This window comes from Sparus aurata, chromosome 9 (assembly GCF_900880675.1).
Source record: "Sparus aurata chromosome 9, fSpaAur1.1, whole genome shotgun sequence".
Classification (NCBI taxonomy): domain Eukaryota; kingdom Metazoa; phylum Chordata; class Actinopteri; order Spariformes; family Sparidae; genus Sparus; species Sparus aurata.
In genome coordinates, this window is record NC_044195.1 from 21,155,906 (window position 1) to 21,176,957 (window position 21,052).

General features: G+C 43.7%; 1 protein-coding gene across 1 annotated transcript in view; it reads right to left on the minus strand.

Annotated features, from left to right (window-relative positions):
• The window catches only part of myo10l3 (myosin X, like 3), a 65,943-nt gene that overhangs the window by 4,424 nt on the left and 40,467 nt on the right, over nucleotides 1-21,052 (minus strand). Inside the window, exons 17-36 of the mRNA XM_030428842.1 lie at nucleotides 20,159-20,241; nucleotides 19,952-20,060; nucleotides 17,879-17,959; nucleotides 15,514-15,638; nucleotides 15,209-15,323; nucleotides 10,462-10,568; nucleotides 7,390-7,779; nucleotides 7,263-7,293; nucleotides 6,329-7,153; nucleotides 5,250-5,373; nucleotides 4,755-4,998; nucleotides 4,557-4,652; nucleotides 4,266-4,359; nucleotides 3,392-3,447; nucleotides 3,146-3,288; nucleotides 2,791-2,985; nucleotides 2,467-2,624; nucleotides 1,948-2,071; nucleotides 403-700; nucleotides 84-291 (exon numbers count right to left, since the gene is read on the minus strand). Coding sequence (XP_030284702.1) covers nucleotides 84-291; nucleotides 403-700; nucleotides 1,948-2,071; nucleotides 2,467-2,624; nucleotides 2,791-2,985; nucleotides 3,146-3,288; nucleotides 3,392-3,447; nucleotides 4,266-4,359; nucleotides 4,557-4,652; nucleotides 4,755-4,998; nucleotides 5,250-5,373; nucleotides 6,329-7,153; nucleotides 7,263-7,293; nucleotides 7,390-7,779; nucleotides 10,462-10,568; nucleotides 15,209-15,323; nucleotides 15,514-15,638; nucleotides 17,879-17,959; nucleotides 19,952-20,060; nucleotides 20,159-20,241 — 3,606 coding nt within the window. The remainder of the gene's footprint in view (nucleotides 1-83; nucleotides 292-402; nucleotides 701-1,947; nucleotides 2,072-2,466; nucleotides 2,625-2,790; nucleotides 2,986-3,145; nucleotides 3,289-3,391; nucleotides 3,448-4,265; nucleotides 4,360-4,556; nucleotides 4,653-4,754; nucleotides 4,999-5,249; nucleotides 5,374-6,328; nucleotides 7,154-7,262; nucleotides 7,294-7,389; nucleotides 7,780-10,461; nucleotides 10,569-15,208; nucleotides 15,324-15,513; nucleotides 15,639-17,878; nucleotides 17,960-19,951; nucleotides 20,061-20,158; nucleotides 20,242-21,052) is intronic.

The window sequence follows — 21,052 nt, forward strand, 5'->3', positions numbered from 1 at the left end:
CAGTTTAGGTAATCAGAGTGATATCTTCTAGACTAGAGGATGGTTTAAAGCAGCATGTGTGGTGTTGACTTCAGCTCGCTCACCTCTCCAGCGGTGGTGTGAGAGTTGATGGAGATCTTGCAGGATCCTCCTCCATGGCAGTAGACTGTGGTGGTCATTTCCTGTCTGGTGAGCAGTGCCATGATTTCCTCTTGAGAGGGAACAAACTCCCTGGTCTTGGTCTTCTTCAGAGACTCGCCAATGAAATGGGCAAACATTTCTATCTCTGTACCTGGGTACAGCTCCTTAACCCTGCAAAGAGATAAAGAGAAGAAGACAGTGAAGTAGAAGTTTTAACCAGCTGTCATGTGTGACCACAGGATTGTTATGAATTAATGGAACAACGTTAAATATACACTGCACCTTTTGAGGTGAAACTTGAGGTAGCGTAGGATGCCTCGGCTGGGCAGGAAGGTGCAGCTCATACAGGTCAGGAGGTGCCAGTGGGCGCGGTTGGCAGGACTGTTTGGGTGCGGGACGTGATTGGTTTGTTTGATCAGCTGACAGTAAACCTCATCTCTTAACGACCTCAAGTCCTGACAAGTCTGCAGGATTCCCTGGATGATTGGGACGGGGTCCGACACTGCCTCCATCTCCTGCAGCGAGTTGAAAATCTTCACGGCTTCATCCTGCAGGCTGGTGTAACCCTTCTCCTTTTGCACTAGGAGAGACAGACAGAGAGGGGATTTTAAAACCAGCTTCTTTATTTTATACCTGCACTAACAGGTGATTGTCTAAATCACATTAGAGAACGTTTAAACTACAGTGCCAGTATGTGACTTCGAGGTTTGAGGATGACTGAACCTTTGAGTTTAGCATTACGGCCATTGGAATCTTAGCTTTTTGGGGCCAGAAGTGACATTATTTGGATGAGAGTTTGGAGCCTGGGAGGATATCCTGACTGGAGCTGACTGAGAGACAGAGTACACTCCTAGGTAGCCATTTGTCAATCAAAATCTAAAGCACTCGACTTTATCGCTTGTTTTACCCTAAATGGGACCATAATTTACCAAATGAATATCACGCTGTGTTGAAGAAGACTTGAATTGAGCAATTGAGACTAAAAACAACAGGAAACTGAGGTAATACATCAAGTGAGAAGTGGGGTTATTCTCCATAAACTTCGGGAAACTTGGATTTCTTCTTGCAACCAGCGTTAATGCCCTAAACTGGCTTTACTTTTCAGACATGGAAGCCCTGTCCTTTTCTTGAAGTCTATGATCACTCAAGAGACGTCCACATCTGTTTCGAAACTGCCATAATTCTTAATGTTTTCTAATGAAAATGACGAGACCTGTTTTTTTAAACAGCCCAGATCAATTTATTGGCAGATCCAGATTGTATCCACATGGATTAAAGGTAGTAGGATTTTTGTAGGGTGTTTGAAATGCGAACCAAATCAGATTTTTACATATGTGTCTCAGTCCAGATGCTCCAGAGTGACGAAAGTCTATCAGAGAAGCTGAGCTGAAGCTGTGTTGCTACCAGCAAAAGATAACACAAAACAGTCTATAACACAGTCACGTTGAAATATACTCTCTGCTCCGTGACTTTCTGAAGACAGAGATGATGGATCTCCATTTCTCATGCTCATGTGTAGTTACTGACGCCTACATCAGGACCACAGCAGCCCGTGTAGACATGTTGCCGATGTCTGGACCCAAAACTCTGACCTGATCCTTTGCAAATAATATTGCAAAGGGTCTGTCCTAAAGATCTGATTTGAGAAACAATTCAGATTTGTCTGCAGTCTGAACAAGGCTTAATTAATTAATGACAATATGACATCTCAAGGTACATTTAAATATAAACAAATGATCTGAGTACTTGGTAATGTGAAGACAAAAATCGCTATCTCATTTTTATCAAGATCAACAGAAGTCGACAGCAGCAGCTCGTAACACTCACAGTGGACGCTGACATCTCCGTAGGGCAGAGGTAGAAGAGGGGAGTGCAAAGGATGCTGGGTATATCTCAGGATGGGGTTCCTCCAGTACGTCTGCTCCACAGCCTCCACATTCAAACTGCTCTCCTGTTCAGACACAGAACTGGATCAGTGATCTCAAATAGGCTGAAGTTTGTATTTAAGTGAGTTAATTAAGTCAGTTTAGGAACAGTAGAGATATCAGTGACAAATGTATTATTACAGTAAAGCTGGAAATTGGCTGTATGTGAGGAAAATGGGTAAACAGAAGTATTTTGAAGCAGGTGAAGACTTAAAGAGGATCACGGCACACTCTCAGTGAGTACAAGTACCTCACTTTACTACACTGTGTGTCCCTGCCAAAGGTTTGCATGACTGAAAAGTTGGAGTTAAAATATCAATATATATTACATTCATTAAATGTCATACAGGATTATTATGAGCACATTTAGAAGCATTAAATCTCATAGCAAGACGTTAAGAAACAGTGAATCCTTTGATACCTTGATGTCCCTGATGAGCTGTTGCGTTGGCGTTTCAATGGGGACTTTGCTGTCTATCGCTCCCTGTATGGCATTCGCCCACCGCATGGCTTCATTCAGCATTTTGGTGTACAGACGGTAAGAGTGTTTACGTCCATGGATGATTATATTCCAGTAACCTGCGAAAAACAAGGCAGAAAACTAAAGTAGAGCTTCAGACAACTTCTCGACAAGGAGCTCAAACTTGAAATAATAGTGGATTTGAAATACTGTTGGTAAGTTTAAACTCATGTTAGTATATTTCTCTTGATCAAGATGATGAGAATAATGTCGATTGGAACTGACCGGTGTCTTTGAAGACCTTTTCATCTGGCTGCACCACAGAGCAGAGGCTGTTTAGGACCAGAGTTCCCAGTTTGGAGGCGCTGCGCTCCGACGACTTGTAGTAATCCAGGGAGTTAGTGGTGAGAACAAACCATCGCTTCTTCAGCTTCAGAGACGTGCTTTTGGCTCCTGACTTCATCTCTTTATGTAGCCAGCCTGAGAGCAATCATTTTGAGTCAAGAGAATCATATTGAGCGTTTCGTAGTTATTGAATTTAACATGTTTTTTCTGTTCAGAATCACATCAGCTGTTTATTGAGCCATCCAGAAGTATCCTATGGCATGAATTTACTATGCAATGACCTCATCTCACTGACCTCTGACTAAGAACTCCTGGCCGTCGACTCTTAAGTCGCCCTTGGATTTCTGCAGCAGGCCAATCCAGTGGTGCATCTCCTCAGGCGTGTCTGTGTTGCAGTGGATCACCCGGTTAGCCGTGATGATCACAAATGAGTTTGGTCTGCAAAACAGAAAACACACACGTTGTTAAACCGTGTGCAAGCCGTCATAACACATGGACTGTAGATGAATTACATCTTTTAGGTGTAATGGCCGTTCCTCACCTGTCGGGGTTGTCTGATGCACAAACAGAGTCGATCAAGCCCACATCCAGTGTGCCCTGGACAGAGAGAAGAGGACACTCAAGTCAAGAAAGTTATTTTACATTTACAAGATTAAAGCTAACTTAGCTAACTTACCCTGATACAATACACATTAGCAGTAAGTAATCAGGCTGCTTTAGTTTAAGAATGCGAGTGACGATAAAATACTATTCAGTCAGGGAACAGCAAATCCTCACATTTAATAAGCTGAAACCAGCAAGTATTGGGGAGGACTCATGAATTAAGTGATTTATTGTTGCAGCTCTAGACATAATAGGGATAATTATTGGACAGTCTGTCCTCAGATGCATTTGAGGTGTTACCATTGTTTGCACATTGGTATTAATAGAGTGAAGAATAAAAAGATGGCTTGAGGGAGAAGGTTAAGTTCTGCCAGCTAGCTCTTCCTCTGCACACATGAGCATCCGCTGCATAAGGAGGGGGTGAGTTTATTGGATTTCAGAAATTTCCTGACGCAGCTCTCCTAAATTCCAATGTCAAAAAGATGTCTGATTGAGAGGGATTTCAGGCGCTGTTCATCCATTCAACAAACTCGTCGTCTGAAGCATGCTGATGCCTTGAAGACTGAGGCTGTGCTGTATTTATTTGTTCACACCTTTTAATTTATACATCTGCAAATGCTATCAACTACACTGCAATCATCCATTGAAATGAACATTGATACAGCAGAGTGTGTGCTCCACTTTTTCATCTTAAATTACAGCTTGACTCAAATCTGGACCATCGTACGTTGGCTGATTCAGTTACACACTCCATTATTAGAAACGGAGTTGAGGCTGGGGCCCGGGCAGCAGAGAGGTAAAACAGCACTAACCACTGCATTCTTTGGGTTGGCCTGTTCATGGTGCATCTCCATGAGCTGCTCCGGGCTGGCGCTGTGGACCCGACTCAGCACATTGAACCAACCGCTGGATGGGGTCAGAGGGAGTTCAGAAAGTGAGACTCAGCAAACATGGAATTGAAAATTACAGTGTGAAGTTCCACTGGCAACCACAAGGGGGAACTTTGTCCCCACAAATCGGTTTTACAGAGAGACACCGTCGCAGGATTACATGACAGCCACAGTTTGGTGATGACTTCCTTTGAATACGTGTAGACAACGTACCTGGCATCTTCTGGAGACTCTGCATATATTTGGTAGGTCCTCTCGTCGGTCACAATGTTCAGTGCATTCTCCTTCTCATGATTGTCCAATATTTCCCTACAGAAAAGATACAGAGTAGATTTTGTGAACATTTCTGTTTCTTGTGAGTGACAAAATGAGGCAAGAAAAGGGAGGAAAACCCTGATTTGGAACCCTTACTTGGCTGTGCGGACATCAATGGTTCCCTTCAGCTTCTCTTCAGTGTCGTTCTCAAAGTACATGAGCTTCGACTCCCGCAGGACGAACCAGCGCATCTTCCAGTTGCGGCGAGACAACGTGGACATCCCTCCTCCTTTCTTGTAGAGCCAGCCGGATTTGACGGAGTCCTGCTTGGCCCGAAACCACATGAAGGTCTCATCCTTCAGGACACACCAGCGACGACGCCAAGGGATCATGAGACCGCCTGAGAGAGGGAGACAGAGAGGATGTTTATTTATGTTGTTGCTCCCACCAACACCCAAACATGCATCATCGGGAGACAAAGGAAACAATACATGAAAAACAACATTTGTCAAAAATATACAGTTAAGAGTAGACATAAATAAAAGAAAGAAAACAAGCGGAAAACAAAGAAAAGCCTGCAAAACTGACGCAACAACCACACGGGTCGTGTTCTGAAGGCCTGCAGGGTAGTGATTTGGTGAAGCAACTCACTCTTCATGTAGAGGTAGCCGTGGAAGTACGGAGGCCCGCTGCCGTTCAGGATGTTCACCCTCCCGTTGGAAACCTCCTCGTCTGTGTCCACGTAGCCGTCATTGTCCTCGTCGCTGTCGATAAACTGAAACACGAACAGCAACATTCATGAGCAACATGCTTAATGCATATTTAAAGCAACACTGTGTAACTTGCTGCGTCCTGCAGTTGACTGTTGAGTCTCTTTCCGTCCATCCATCATCGCCACATACCACTGGACCCAAACCATTGACCCAAAACGACGGTATTTGACTGGGAATGAGACTCAACAATTAACAATTTTTCTCCGGAATTACTCCAGAAAGCTGCAGAGTGTTGCTCAAAATAATAATCTCTGTCTTTGTAATGTCGTCTTTGTAATGTCGTTTCAACAGATTGTGTTTTCATTTTCTGACGACTGCAGGAAGTCAGGAGGGAGTTTTGCATTTTCAGCATTTAAATCGGAGCCCAAAATCTGTCTGACCTTGTTGCTAAATAATCAACCTCTCTATTAAAACTAGCAGAAACACACACACACACACACACACACACACACACACACTCTCTCTCTCTCTCTCTCTCTTCTTTCCCTTTGACATTTTGCTGATCTGACAGTGTCTGAGCTCTCTGCCTGACTCGCAGTATCTGGGAATAGATTCACGTGCTCATCAGCAGAGCCAAAACAAATAATTGCAGCAGTGTTTCACTGAGATGCTAACATGAACTGAGCCCCTTTGATACGTGAGGAGAGGATTGAGGCCCGCACACTGAATATTGGGTGTACAGTATATTCGTCGAGCTGATGCGTGGGAAGCATAACATCCCCGGAGGAAATCTAGGTGTGTGTCGGTGCATGTGTGAACAATCGCTTCAGTTAGAGCTTACATGGTGAAGGAAAATGCAGCAGTTTTTATGTTAGGATATGATGTAAAGGCAAAACCTATAAAAGCTACATTTATATAAAATACGTCCATTGGCCCTCCGATGGAGCTCCAAATGATTACCCATCTGGATTATATCTGCAGCATTTGACAGGAATGATTCCGTCTGTTCGTTCTCACCGAGTCCGAGCTGCCTCTGAAGGAGTCCAGGCTGTTTTGGGTGCAGGAGGATTTTCGCAACACCTCCTCATCTGTGACATGGCCGTCATTGGTGCTAGCACCCGAGCTCCCATGAGCCTCCTCGAACTCCTCTTGGTCGTAGTCCGACTCTGCGTCTGGCAGGTGTGAGTTTGACGGCTCTTCACTCGCAGGCTCGAAGTCTGGACCCCTGCTCGCCCTCTGGCACGACTGCCTGTCTCCATTAGTGACAGCTGGAAGAGGAGGAGGCGGTCTGGAGGTTTCTATGTGAGGAGAGGCATGACTTAGTCTGTTGGGGGTATGTGAGGAGAGCTTTGCTGAGGCAGGAGAGGAGGCTGAGGAGGGAGTGTCCACTCGTCCTTCCGCAAAGGCAGGTGGAGGAGGGGGAATACTTTGGAACACATCCTTGTCCAGAGGGACCGCAGCCGGAGGAGGGAAGTCAGGCAAAGGAATGCACTCGTCGTCGGCATGGAAACCCTCGTCCACCTCTTCCTCGGCCAGAGGGGCGGTGGATTCAGTCGGGTCGTGCAGGTTCTCCTCACTTGAGAGGGACGGCTCCAAACCGCCAAAGTCCAGGAGCTCCAAGAACTCAGTCGCTACACGAGAGGCTTCCTTCTCCAGCCTGTAGATCTCAGCGTCCCTTTTCTGGCGCAGCTCCTCCTGGGAGACGTCTCCCAGAAGAGAGACGCCGTCCTGCTGCTGCTTCTGCAGACGCTCGATCTCTCTCTCCAACCGAAGGATCTCCTCCATCTGACGGCTCTCCTCCTCAGAGGTTTGGCTGTGGGACAGAGTCTGAGACAGCTCCTTCTGCAGACGGAGACAGATGTTAGACAAACCTTACATGTGTTTTTATTGAGTAAACAACATGTTTTGACTATGTGGTTTATGTTTTTGAGCTTTATTGAAAAGTATTTACCTTCTGACAGACGCCATTTACCAGCGAGCTCCTGAAAGCAAGTTAAAAAACATCATGAGCTCAAAAGGAAATCATATTTATGATCGTGCTTTTCACATCAACATATCACAAAAAGTAAAACACTCACCTTTTCTCGGCTGCTATAGCTGCCAATTTCTCCTCCTCCCTCTCCCTCATCAGTCTCAGCTCCTCCCTCCTCTTCATCTCCTCCTCCTCGATCTGCCGTCGCCTCACCTCCTCCTCCCTCTTCCTCTTCTCCTCCTCCTCCTGCTGTCTCCTCTCCTCCTCCATCTCCATCCTCCTCCACTCCTCCTCTACTCGCCTCATCTCCTCCTCCTCGCGCTTCTGCTTCTCCTCCTTGAGCTGGCGATGGAGAGAGCGGCCCAGCTGGCCCCTGTGATGCTTCTGCAGGATGACGGCGGCCACGCGCAGGCGCAGGAAGGCGCGTCTCCAAAAGTGAGCGCGGTAGTTCTTCTGGATGGTGACGACGCTGGACAGAACCCTCTTGTACTGTTTCCTGGTGAGAAAATCAAACACGCACATTTAGAGTCACCATTATCTCAGAGGACCGAGTGTCGCCACAGACATGTCTGTGACGTCGGCGCAGCCCGCTGGCGCTCTCTGTTTAAATAAACACTGGTAGAAAAGCCTGTGCATTGTGAAGTGTACGATGTTTAGAGTTTGATGAGCTTGTGCTGTTCCATTGTGGCCATGTGGGCTGCTGTGTTTAGCCCTCTGACTAAGCCCCACACACTGCATACACACACATAAACATGCACACACACAAACACACGTGACTCACAAAAGGACCACACACACTGCTCTGACTCTGACCCGTATCCTGGCCGAGTCACCGCAGTAATCACTCCTTGGCCTCTGTCTGGTCTCAGGACAAAGATAAAGTTACATATAACGAAACAAAGGCTGCTCTTGTGTCTTTAGGGAAATTCCCGAGTGTCTTTAGCAGGAGCGGCTCTCAAGGGAAGGGAACTCGCAACCTGGACGCTGTCATCGGCCTCCTTATTCTCTCCCAGCGGAGCATTTCAGGACTGTATTTGACCTTTTGTGCTGCAGCACGCAGGTGGAGCACAGCTAGATAGCGGGACATGCCCCAGGGTGTCTGCATGTGCAGGTTCTTAAATCAGCTCAGTGATGGATGTCCTGTGTGACAGGCCAAGTGGTGAAGAGAAAACTTGCCGCTCAGGCTGAAAATATTTATTTGGTGTATAAAAATATCAACTGTGCTGCTGATAACGTAGCAATAAATCAAAGCCTCACAGATAACTGTCTGTCCGAGAGTGGTTGAGCTGAGGGGCGTGTCCTCAGATCACCTCAGATCACAAGATCAAGAAATTGCAATGGATACCCCCATAATTCCCTTTTTTGCTTCTTAAGTTGCTTTGAGATTGTTAAAATAATCTTTTTCCTCACTGTCTGATACATTCGATCTACTGGCTTGTGTGCTTTTTATAGCTGCACCATTATAATCATTTGGAAAAATTCAGAGGTGGGTAGTTACGAGTTATATTTACTCCATTACAACTACTTGAGAACTAAATATCAATATCTTAACTTAATATTTAACTCTACTTTCTCTATCATATCATCTATTCATAACTGAATGAACAAGCTGTTCTCAGAGGATAATAAGGTCCCCAGAACACTGTTTGAAGCTAGTTAGTTGGCAGGGTCCGCCACATATAAACAAAGTAAAAAGGCATGAAATTGTGTTGTTTTTTAAGGTCAGTTTGTTTATTAAGTCATGGAAACAAAGAGAGTGTGTTTGTTTGGTTTGTTTCAGCATAACAAAATCAGTCAATGAAGATCTGTCTCTTCTGATTAAAATTTCTTCCCCGAAACTACAGAGTGCACCTTTAAGTCACTCATTACTCAAGTTTAGTTTTTCAGCAAGTTATTTTGATCACTACTTTTACTTTATACTTGAGTACTTGTTTTTGAGCACAGTACTTTTACTTGAATACATTTACATTTCTCCTGAGCTGAAGAAGCTGGCACACTGTCCATCACTTGCACTCGATGTATGTCTAGTTTTGTTCCTCACACTTTCAAAATAAAGTTCTGAGAATCTGAGATTTTAGTGTCTGAGGACTGAAAGTGAGTACGAGTGATCTACAGTGGACTTTGAGAGGCTAAGTCCCGACCCTTCTGGTGCACCTGAATGGGACCTTGTTTCAGAAAAAAATGTAGTAGTCAATGGGAGGAGACAAATAAATTTTTGATCCCGTTTGAATTGTGCCATGAACTACACATACAATGTTTGTCAATTTGAAAGACAATTTTGAAAGTCAACAGTTTGTCGTTAGGATAGTACAGCACCATTTAATTTTGTGTGAACTACATCATCTCACTCAGTATACAACACTAAAACCAACATGGCCGCCACACCGCAACAGGAGAAGGATGAAAACTGGTGAAAATCCGCCAAACGCGTCTGGCCACATTGACAGCTTCTGTTATGTGAAAGGAGAGTTAGTCAGTTTTGTGAGTAAGCTAAAAGGTTTTGATTATTGATTTTTGGTGGGATGCTTTTTCACAGATTTATATTTCATTAGTTTTATAACAAACAGAGACCTTTCTGAGTAGGAATGCTCCCTTTAAACAGGATAAAAACTAATTCCCTGAAATAAGGTCCCATGTTGGTGCACTGGATGATACGTGACTCCGCCTCTCTGTACTAGTCCAGACACTGTAATCAGAGTTTATAGACTTTCTGGATGTCCAACAACTTTTTAATGAGTGTGACACATTTCTCCTGAATTCTGCATGACATATTAGTCAACTTCAGAAACTCATCTCAACTAGAATTTCTTCAAAGGCTCAGTGGGTTTTAACAATGTTTGGAATAACTGATTCACCAGGGAGTCAGCAAGTTTTAAGAGAGTTATATGAAACATATATTTAACTTATGAGTTGAAATAACAGTCTACTTTTATGGCACGAGAGAATCTGTAAAGCAACATGCACTGATACTGTATATAAACCCACATAACACACACACACACACACACACACACACACAAAGGTAAACACGTGTGCAAAGGCATGCACATATGAACATAATCCCCCCCCTCCCGAAACACACAGGCTGTACACCTCTATTACAAAACAAACACTGACAACTGTCGCTGCCACTCAGCCCTCCTCCTCCACCACCCCTCCTCCACTCTCCACCGCTCACCTTGCCACATAGCTGAGGATGTGGGCGCGGATCACCATGCCAGCCCTGCGCCGCACCTCTTCCCTCTCCTTCTCCAGCCTTTGCTCCAGGGCCTCCTTCAGGAACACCTGCGGGACGAGCAGCGCCACGGCCGAGACAGAGAGACACAGAGAGGGGAGGAAGGAAACAGGATGGGTTAGTTCCACTTCTCGGTCAGGCTCCAAAGAGAGGGCCCACAGAGATGTGAAGGGCCCCTGTTGTCTGTTGGCAGCACCCTGTGCCCGCTGCAGAGGAAGCTATGGTGCAGCTGAGGCTAGCAGGCTAGCCGCTCTCCCTGACTGCAGAGCAGAGTAGAGGGAAGGACTGGCACCGAGACTGCAGTGTTGCTGCTAATGCCGCTGCTGCAGAGCCTCATTGTGTTCAGGCGCCCTTCCTGAGTGTTTCCCTACTGCTGCTGCTGCTGCTACTGCGTTGGTAGCTCAACTGACGTGCACAGGCAGAGAGGCACGGAGACGGAGGGGAGGGGAGGGGAGAGGAGGGGAGAGGTAGGGAGAGGAGGGATGGAGGGATGGAGGGGGAGGGATGGTGGCTGGTGTCCAGATAGAAAGCCACACCCCTCCTTGCTCTTATGAGGGAAGGAGAAAGAGTTTAGTTAACCCTTCCCTCACACCTGCAGACTTTGTTCAAACCTGCAGCTCCTTCTAACCCACAAAACGCCTACGGGAAATGAACACACAGTGGTGACACGACATTGTAAAACATAATCAGATTTGGTCCGTCTGCCATGTGAGCAGGCGGGGAGCACCAACCAGCTGTGGATCTGGGTTTATGTGATAATGCGATATCTGTTGCTAGCCTTGAGGATCAACTGCTTCTACGACGAGGGAGAGACCTTTGAGTGACTTTGAGTATGTGTGTGTTTGTGTGTGTGTGTGTGTGCGTCCCAGATGTTCCACTAATCAAAGGATCCCACAGCTGCCTCTGTAAAGTCTGTGAGCGAAGGAAGCTTCCACTTCGTCCACATCCTTCCCTCGTCTGTAAAACAAATGGCTCGCAAACACACACACACACACACACACACACAATCTGTGCAACATCACCCGAGCCCCTAATTCTGGGCACACACACTTCCTCTGCACACAATCAGCACGTACATAATTACACGCAGATTGTTTCTCCAAAGGAAATGTAACCCCCTTCTGTCTCTCAGCCCCCTTCCCACAACCCACACTACATTTCCCCGAGCCCAAAAAATATTAGGCTGCCGTCAAAAGCCTGTGGACAGACTGACACAGAATCAGCAAGACTCTGTGCCTTTTTAGGGTCTTGATTTGAATTGGTAGCCTCGTTTTTACTTCTCTTTCTATGTACGTTCACTGTAAAGTGGAGCAGTGATCAGCAGAGTCAGCCAGGGGTCAAAGTTCTGACCCCTGGGTGCATAATGAAGTTTTACGAATACAGAGAAAAGAGATGGACACTTTGTGTGTAGCTGAAAACTTAAATAGAGCATGGATACCCGACACAAACCCCCCAGGACCTGTTGGGACCCATTGAGACCTGTTGGGACCTGTTGGAACCCAACAGACTGTGTTGGATTAAGACAAAAAATGTTTAATGATGCCCAGGTTCGGGTCGGGTTTGTTTACGTCAATTTACATGCTGCTTTAAAGTTCTTTTAGGGAAATAAGTGATATCTGTTATCAAGTGATGGACCTACTGTCTGCGTGGGGACTCTGTATTTGAACGCAACACTGTTCAGGCAGAACTTCTGTTAAATTCGGGTCAAGCCTGGTTACTACTACTTCAGACTTTTTGAAAAAAAGATGGGGTTTGGGTCTGGTTTGGTAACGTCAACTGACCTGGGGCTCAAATGTAAAAAAACTGGGGGAGAGGGGGTTCTGGATCCTAGTAATCATCGTTTCCTCTGTATACATTTAGTATAACACCACTTTTGGCGCCCTCTTCAGGAAAAATACAGTGTACAAATAAGTGATAACTGATAATAAGTATTGGACCTACTGTCTTGTGAAGTGCTGGGGTTTTACTATCTACACTACAGTGCCCTGAACGCAACGTAGTGGTTATTCATTAAGTGTATATTAACTGCATTGGGCTCGAGTTAAAACACATAGAACGCCTGCCGAGTTTGAGCCAAGCTTGGTTGGGTTCGGACAGAAATACGCAGCTCGAATCTAAACTTTAATATACATAGAAATATGCACATTTGTGGTTATGATCTGGTTGTGTATTCATTGAGAGCCAACATGTGGTTCACACTGAACATTTTTGGTGTCGATATATATTCCATCATGCCATGTGTGCAGCTGATGCTATTCATAGAATTCCAGCCAAATGGGGTATTCCAACAAAATTGTCCCGAAAAGAAAACAACAAATTTTAAATGTCTCTGCGATCTAACGGTCACTGAGGAACCACAACTTAGAGCAGGAAGTACCAGTGGGACAAGTGTGGATTTTCGCTGATTTTTTAAAAAGCCCATAAAAGTGTTTTATTTATATCCTCTTTCTGCTGCGTGGATGCCTTCTGTGCTGAGTTCAACAAAAAGACAAACAAGTTTTACTGTCTGGATCAAACAAGCCATTAAAGGTTAATCATTCAGCGAGAGTGCAGAGAAGAAAGAGAGGGGCTTTGGGCAGAGAAGTTGATGATTGTTTTAAAGAGAAGAGTGAAAAAGTGACAACATAGAGGGAGGAGACGAGCAAGACATAAGCATCACGAGTCATGACAACAGATGAAGCTGTGATAACTTTTCTAAGACTTTCCTCTAACCTCTGCAACGCTTCGTCGCGGCCTACACATCACCCGCTGGGAGTTTAGTTTATTAAATCGCTCGAGTGTCAAGAGGCTAACACTCTTCCAGCTACAATAAGGCTGCCTCAGGATTACTGTAAGCCCCCTCACACTGGGTTGGAGTTACAGTAACAGTTGTTGGTGTTTTAGGAGTAGCCATGTAACTCTGTGGTTGTCAACAGGAGAGTGGTAGATTGGCCACAACCGGCCAGAGAAATCTTTGGGACATGAGTCACAGCTGGGGCCGTCCAAACTGTGGCACACATTAACAACTTGAGAATGACGGCAGCCTGACTTCATGAGAAAGAATCAGATCCCAGAAGACACCACATTGAACCAATATATCATGATTTCCTGTACAGTCATCCTCATGGAATTGGCCTTATCCAGTGCATATTTGAATATGATATTTCACCTGATTCCTCAGCCTGTCCTGCTGTGTTCTCTGCAGTTGTACCCTGCCCGAGCGTGTGTTTGTTTGCACAACATTGTGGAGACATTTGTATGTTCACACAGTTGCATTACTGGGACTCACCTCCCATTTTGAGACAGGAAGCTGGTCTCTATTGCCCATTTTTCTGCGAGAGCATGATCTGGTGCTCAAAATGACTGTTTACGAAAGCATCAACTAAAATTATTTTCTGTCTTTTGGTTTATGTAATATTAATAGTAATACATGTTGCTATACATGTAGTCAAATATTGTCCTATAACAGATAAACCGGAATTAGCATGCTGTATGTTGACCAATGTGCACCAATTTGAAATGTTTTTTTCTTAGAGGTTATAGGGCAAAAAAGATAGATTGCATGAATCCTAATTATTAAATTTCCATTAAAGTTTACCATTTCAGTGCACTGATGTCATTTCAAGCAATACCCTGCTTACATACCTTTGTAACATAGTTTTAGGGATCATTGCAAAAACATGTGTGTATACATATATAAAAATCAGAAGCTCCAAAATGTATATTTCACTTTAATTCTATTACAAACTTAAAGGGGACCTATTATGCTTTTTCATTTTTTCCTTTCCTTCAGTGTTTTATATCGGTTCTGGTGCATGTAAAAGGTCTTGAAAGTTAAAAGGGTCTTAAAGTGACAGGAGCAAGTACAGAGCGTGTCAGACAGAGGATGGATACAAACTGCTGAGTTTTTGGCACATTAAAGAATATAAACCTATTGTAGCAGCAACCCCAAATTAAATCATGAACCTGAAAATGAGTCTCCCTGAAAGTTCTGACTAGATTCCCTCCAAGACACAAGTCACACATTAAACATGGATAGGCATTTCAAAACCTAGGGGGCAATCGAGGCACCCCAAACAAGAACAAGTATCAAAATGAGGAAGGAAATATTAAAAAAACCTTTAATATTACAGCGAAATCATTAAAAGGGCAATCATTAAAAAAGTCATACCTGTTCAACTTTAAATCAAATTTTTAGAGCAACCAGTCATCAACTCTCATATTCTGGGTGTTGACGCACCAAATTGATAAGCTTTTCATCTCGACTGCTCATGGTTTTTCTCATTTGTACGAGCGAGCCACCTAACATCCAAGCCTAAACTTTGTTGCGGAGAAAGTCAAAAAGTACAAATATTTAACTTCGGACGGCGATGCGGTCTACCGTCACCAGCGTTCTCTGCCGGCCTTACCGTCCTGCTCTTGTCCACTTAAAAGATATCATCTTTGCTGTCTACTGTCTGCCTGAATCCACATGACGCAGCATAAAACCAAAAATTTCAGGGTTTAGACTTTGTTTTTGGATAATGTCAGGGATAAGCTTGACAGTTAGGTTAAGGGCCGGGGCAAGGTTTGGGTAGTGGTTATGGTTGCTGTGAGTATCCAGGGCATGAACGTAAGTCATGCTTAAGTGACAAAAACAAGTCTGATCGTGTGTGTGTGTGTGTGTGTGTGTGTGTGTGTGTGTGTGTGTGTGTGTGTGTGTGTGCTCCACCTTTGTCTTCCCCAGCTGCCAGTCCTTCTTGGCTTTGTCATGAAGTGTGAGAAGCTCTGAGCAGCTCTGCTTCTCATCGTCAGAATGCAGTTTGTTCTTCAGGATCATCTTGTACCTGTGGTAACACACGTAAACACACATAAATACACACACAGAACGGCAGAAGACCAAATTCCTTAGAAAGAGAGAGAAAGGAAGGTCTCATTTTTCATGGCACATTACAATCCACTCACATATGGCCAATAAAAAAAGTGATTCATGCATGAAAATGTCTACTTTTTACAGCACTTTGGCATTTTGCTGACCTGCTGAAGAAGTCCCCAAATGTCCTCCGGACAGGGAAGCCAGCCCTGCGGATCTTCACAGTTTCCAGCATGCCGGAGTATCTCAACTGGTTCAGGACCACAACAGGATCAAACTGGTTGGCCTTCTGTAGATGACAAAGAACAAAAACAACATGAAAACTACAAAGAAAACTACTTAAAACAAAATGTCTGTTCTATGCTTACTTTTTGGAGCAACAGCTGGGCATGAAAAGTTGCCCTTTATTCAGGTTTTGTCAGCACGATTGATGTTTTGGTCTGCAGTGTTGTACAAAGTACATAACGTGGTACTTGAGTAACAGTAAAGATATCGTGTTATACGTGTTAAAGTAAAGCATGTCTTAAAGTCTTAAAGTGTCTGGAAACAGATGTACTTAAGTATAAAAAGCACATTTTTGGCAATAAATGTACTTCAACACTATCAATAGGAATGTGGCTAACTGAGCTAACTAGTTTACAGCAGTAGTAGCAGATCAGTATTAAAAATACGAGTAAAAGTTAATGATGCATGTGTGTATAAACTGAAAACTATTCGGACAATTACCCGCCTGGCCGATTATCAGATCTGATATTCAGCATTTTTCTAATCACGGGAATCTGTATTTTTTAATCTGAGTGCCAATAAAATAAATACACTGAAAGTATATGAAGTGCACTGTTTCCCTTCCAAAATTAAAATCTAGTGCAGTGAAAGTATAGAGGAGCAGAACATGGAACGTACAAGTATGTAGTTACACTCCATCTCGGATTACCTGTTAGTGGAAGATATGAGGCAGCTAAACACGGCTGGCAAACTCAATCCTCCCCTGGTGAGCCCACACACCTATTCAAAAGAACTCACTGCCGACTCAAATTCAACTGGAACTAAAAAGTAAATTACCACAGTGAGTGCTATCATTTTACATTAACAATCGGGTTGCTGCAGAGAAAGCACACGCCATCCGAGAGAAACCTGAACAGTTGAGCAAGACCTCGCCAAACGGGACGACCGATTTTCTTTCTGGAAATAATCGGCTGCATTGTTCCCACTGATCCTCGGGCCCTGCTTATCAGACAGGATCTGTGATGTCTGCTGCCTCACACCTCTGCGCAGGCCGCCTGGTCACTCACAGGGAGCGCCGAAGGCCATCGTTACCCAGAGGGCACACGGGGCTGGATAAGCCCCGCGCGGGACCCCCGCATTCCCCAAATGTGTCGGTCTAATTACAGGCTAATGCTACTATGCATGGAAACAGACACGCATGGATACAAAAGCTTGTAATTGAACACACACACATAAACGTGCACCCCCTCGGAGCTCTGAACTCTGCTCTTTAGCGGAGGATTTAGGCAGCTGAAAGAGGCATGGCATGTCGACTCGTTTGAGTGAAAACAAGCCGGCCGTTCCCTCTGTGACATTTTTTCCAGAGAGTGTTTGTTGGTGTGTGTGTGTGTGTTTGCATGCATGCAATCCTGTCAGCGGATTGTGCACGCAATCCTGTCATTCTGCAGGATTTACAGAGGCACGGCTTGTTCCATCCTGAACCGACCGAGGCCAGGTGAGCCTATGTGAGGCAGAGCCAATGAGAGCAGAGGACTGGCGAGAGAGAAAGGAGGCGGGTAGAGAGAGAGATGGTGAGAGGAAGACGGAGCAGTTTCCATGCTAATAAGTAAGCGAAAAGGTGTGGAATGACGCACTGGGAGTGGAGGTGAGGAAACAATCGCCACACTGTGCACATTAATGAGTAACAGTCACAGAGAGAATGTCACTGGATTACAGAGCAGCCAGTTCTCTCTCTCCCTCTCTCTCTCTCACACACAGAGAGTACTGACACATAATATCACCAAAACACTGACTAAATGAAAATTGGATAACAGAGCAGATTTTTAAAGATTTCTGCAGTAATGTGGTGAAGCAGTCGTGGAGAAAAAGAGGCCTGTGGTCTTATCTTGGCATTCCACTGACGCAGCCAGATCAGCGGAGCATCAGCCAAGCCGCTGCAGCTGGAGTGGCCGCCAGTGACCTCTGACCTTTGGTAAAGAGGGTAAAGTGGTAGGAATGTGCAGTTACGCAGCCCTTTTTATTTGGGGAAGTACAATGAGAGTCTTTGCGCCACAGCAGGAGAGCGTCGTCAGTTTATTGGTGATGGAAATTTGCATCAAAAACAAAAAGGAAAGTGGATCATTTATATGGCTTTGTTGTAATGAGACTAAATATTAGCTCTGAGCAGTGGGAGCTATGAATAGCACCAAGGAGGTTTAACTTTGCAGGCACTGACCTTGACAAGACCTGGCAGCGGTTCTAATGTTTTTTTTTTTTTTTATGTGAGTGAGTGTGTGTGTGTGCAAGGAAATTTGCATGACCTACCTTGTCCATGTTTGGTTTGATGCAGCGTACAAAAAAGGGGTTGGAGGCACTTAGTGTGGCCATCAGGGAATGAAGAGAGTCCTGAAAGACATCAGCAACAAGAGGATTAGGATCGAGACAGCAGAGGAACGGCTCTTCAGTCCAAATATATTCCTTTATGTCTGTTTGTTTACGCATGAGATTCTCAACTTGTGGACAACAGTAAAAGTACAGGTCAAGAAAAGTTGTGTGGCTACTGGTGTTGTCAAAAATATCAATACTGAATATTTGAAATAGTTGCAAGAAAAGTTGTATCTCGTTCTCACGCTGTCAAAGTGCAATAAGTGATACTGCAAATTATTTTGACAGATATTGCGATTGCAATATAATTAATGATTATTATGGATAATTACATTTTACATCGCAATTTTCATTGTCATTGAAGACCTAGTGACATCATGATGGTGTGGCATTTCTCCCTGTCTCTGCCAAACAAACATGTTATACTACATCTAGAGAACAAGCTTTGTAGACCAGAGCATCTACAACATTTAATTAAGACATTATTTTGTGAAAAATTTCACCTTCATAAAATAATCGCAGTACTTGTGATTTAGATATTGCATTTAGTCATATTGCAATTTCGATTATTTTGTGATTAACTGTGCAGCCCTACTCACCGCACAAGAACTTTAGAGTTTGGGGAAACTACAGACACATTCTACTTTGTAAAATTAAGATTTTTGTAGTGTCTGCATGATAAATATTAAATTACAAAGTAACACAAGCAATCAGATAAATGTAAAAGATGTAAAATGAAAAACCTTCCATCTGAAATGTTGCGTAAGTAATTACTAGTCAGTATTCTACTTAAGTAGAAGTAAAATCAGCAGATATGAGAAATATTCAAGTGAGATAAAGGTAACTTAAACAACAATTTTACATTTTTTCTACTTAAAGAATAATTTTAGGCTTCATCATGTTAAATATATAAATATATATAAATATTGATATTGTGAAATCTTATCATAAATGCTAGGACTGGGCAACAACATCGCAGTATTTTAACCTCAATATCGATTCAGCAACAATATTGTTGTGATGATTGCTGGTACTTGCAATACATTCAATATATGAAAAACATGATATTTTCAATAAATAATCATCAGTACTTTGAATTCAGTGACTATGTGAGTAAAGGCAAGCGTTAAAACAGGTAGAACAGTGAGTTTGGAAAACACTATATCATGACATAACGACTTCTCATATTGCGATAACAATGTAATCTTCATATATTTCCCAGGCTCACTTAAAATTGTATAGTGCTTGAGTAACTGTTAGAGGGCCCCTTGTAGAATAAGTTAACAGTGAAATTTAAATGAACAATGTTATATAATTGTGCAGTAACCGAAAGGTATTGTTGACAAAGTATCAAAAAATAAAGAGTCAACGTAATTTGATACTTCTCATTACATACAGGGTATTACTCAGTCTATATATCCCTCAACACACACACACACACACACACACACACACACACACACACACACACACACACACACACACACACTCCGAGGACCCTTGAACCTTGCAGGCTATGTCAGCCTCGCTCTCCTCGCTGCCTCAGACAGTCTGTCTCCAGCGAGGCCTGGCCTGGCAGAGCTGAGCGTGATTGGCCCCTGGTTGGCCCCTCTCTGCCCAGCCATCAACCCTAATCCCCCGGCTTTAGGAACTGTAGGCCAGGGCAGCCTGCCAAATCCTCCCCTGCTCCTTCTCTCCACACTGCAGTTAGGACATGCTAAGCTAAGCCCCTCCACTCCAACCCCCTCCACCGCCACAACCACATATTTCATACATGCCATCAGCCATCATTCTCTGACTGTGTTCTCCTCCCTCCTACGTCCCTGCATGATTTCTTTCCTCTTTTTTTCTCTGTGCCCCCGCTTACACTTATCATGCCAAGGAAATAGAGTCAAATGTTACTGGCTAAATAGTTATTATATGCAGCAGCACATGAGAGACAATTAACTCATTGTCTGGTGGATGACACAATCATACAATCATGAGCGCTTAGATTAGAAGTTCCAGTCTCACCCTGAACTGAGAGCTGACGGTGGGCTTTCGTCGGGCTGTGCCCATCTTTAGGGTCTCGTCACCATTTCTGCTCCCGACGCGCTCAAAGAGGTCGTAGATGAAGTCTAGCCTGCAGGAGCACAGTGCAGAGCATGTGAGTGTAAAAACTGTACTTGCCTGAATCATACAGGTGTGTGTTCAGCATGCAGGGGACAGAGGGTGTGATACCTGCTGTCTTTGAGAATAAACAAGATGTCATCTCTGAAGGTGTCCCTGTTCTTCTCCAGGATCCCACGGACGTCATAAAGCACCTGAAGCAGAGGTGTAAACACAAGTGTGAGCGTGTTTGACTACTAGATAATATATGGCTTTGCTGCAGTACAACACAAAGTCAGAAGAGACACCGAATACAACAAGAGAAGAAAACAAAAAAGGATACTTAAGCCATGAACATGATTTATGTGTTGAGCAGAGGTAAAAAGTTGGTGATTTGCAGCATTATCCAACCAAGAAAATATTCTGTTGGAGACAAATTATGCTTTTTAGTTTTTTCTTCCCTTTCCGTCAGTGTTTGATTAAGTTTCTTATGCATGTCACAGATCTTGAAAGTTAAAAAGGTCAACGTTCGCACCAACAGAAGCTCCTCTTTCACACAGAAAACTACTGCTCGTCAGTAGTCCCGCCTTTAATTCTGTGACTTTGTGACAGCATATTACATTATCATGATGAATCTATTCGTAGTAGCTAGTTTGGCTCTTTAGAATTAATAATAATATGTCCCCTTTAAACGGATCAGAAACACGTCATGTCAAGTTGAAAAGGTCTTAGTTAGAGACATTAAATCATGAAGAAATAATACAAGGTAACATCTACAGTATTTAACATTTTGGTATCACTTTATTAAAACCATCACTAATAGTTGATACATTTAAAGTGAATTCAACTTTAGTTCTTAGTAATTTCACTGTTAACAAACAATGGAATGCTTAAAAAAAACATTTATTAAGCTTTTGTAAAAGTAAGTCAAATCAGTTGCAACTTTATAATAAACAATTGCTTAAAAATAATTTATAAAGCATTTAACTGTTTGTTAACAGTGAAATAACTGTTAATGATGTAACT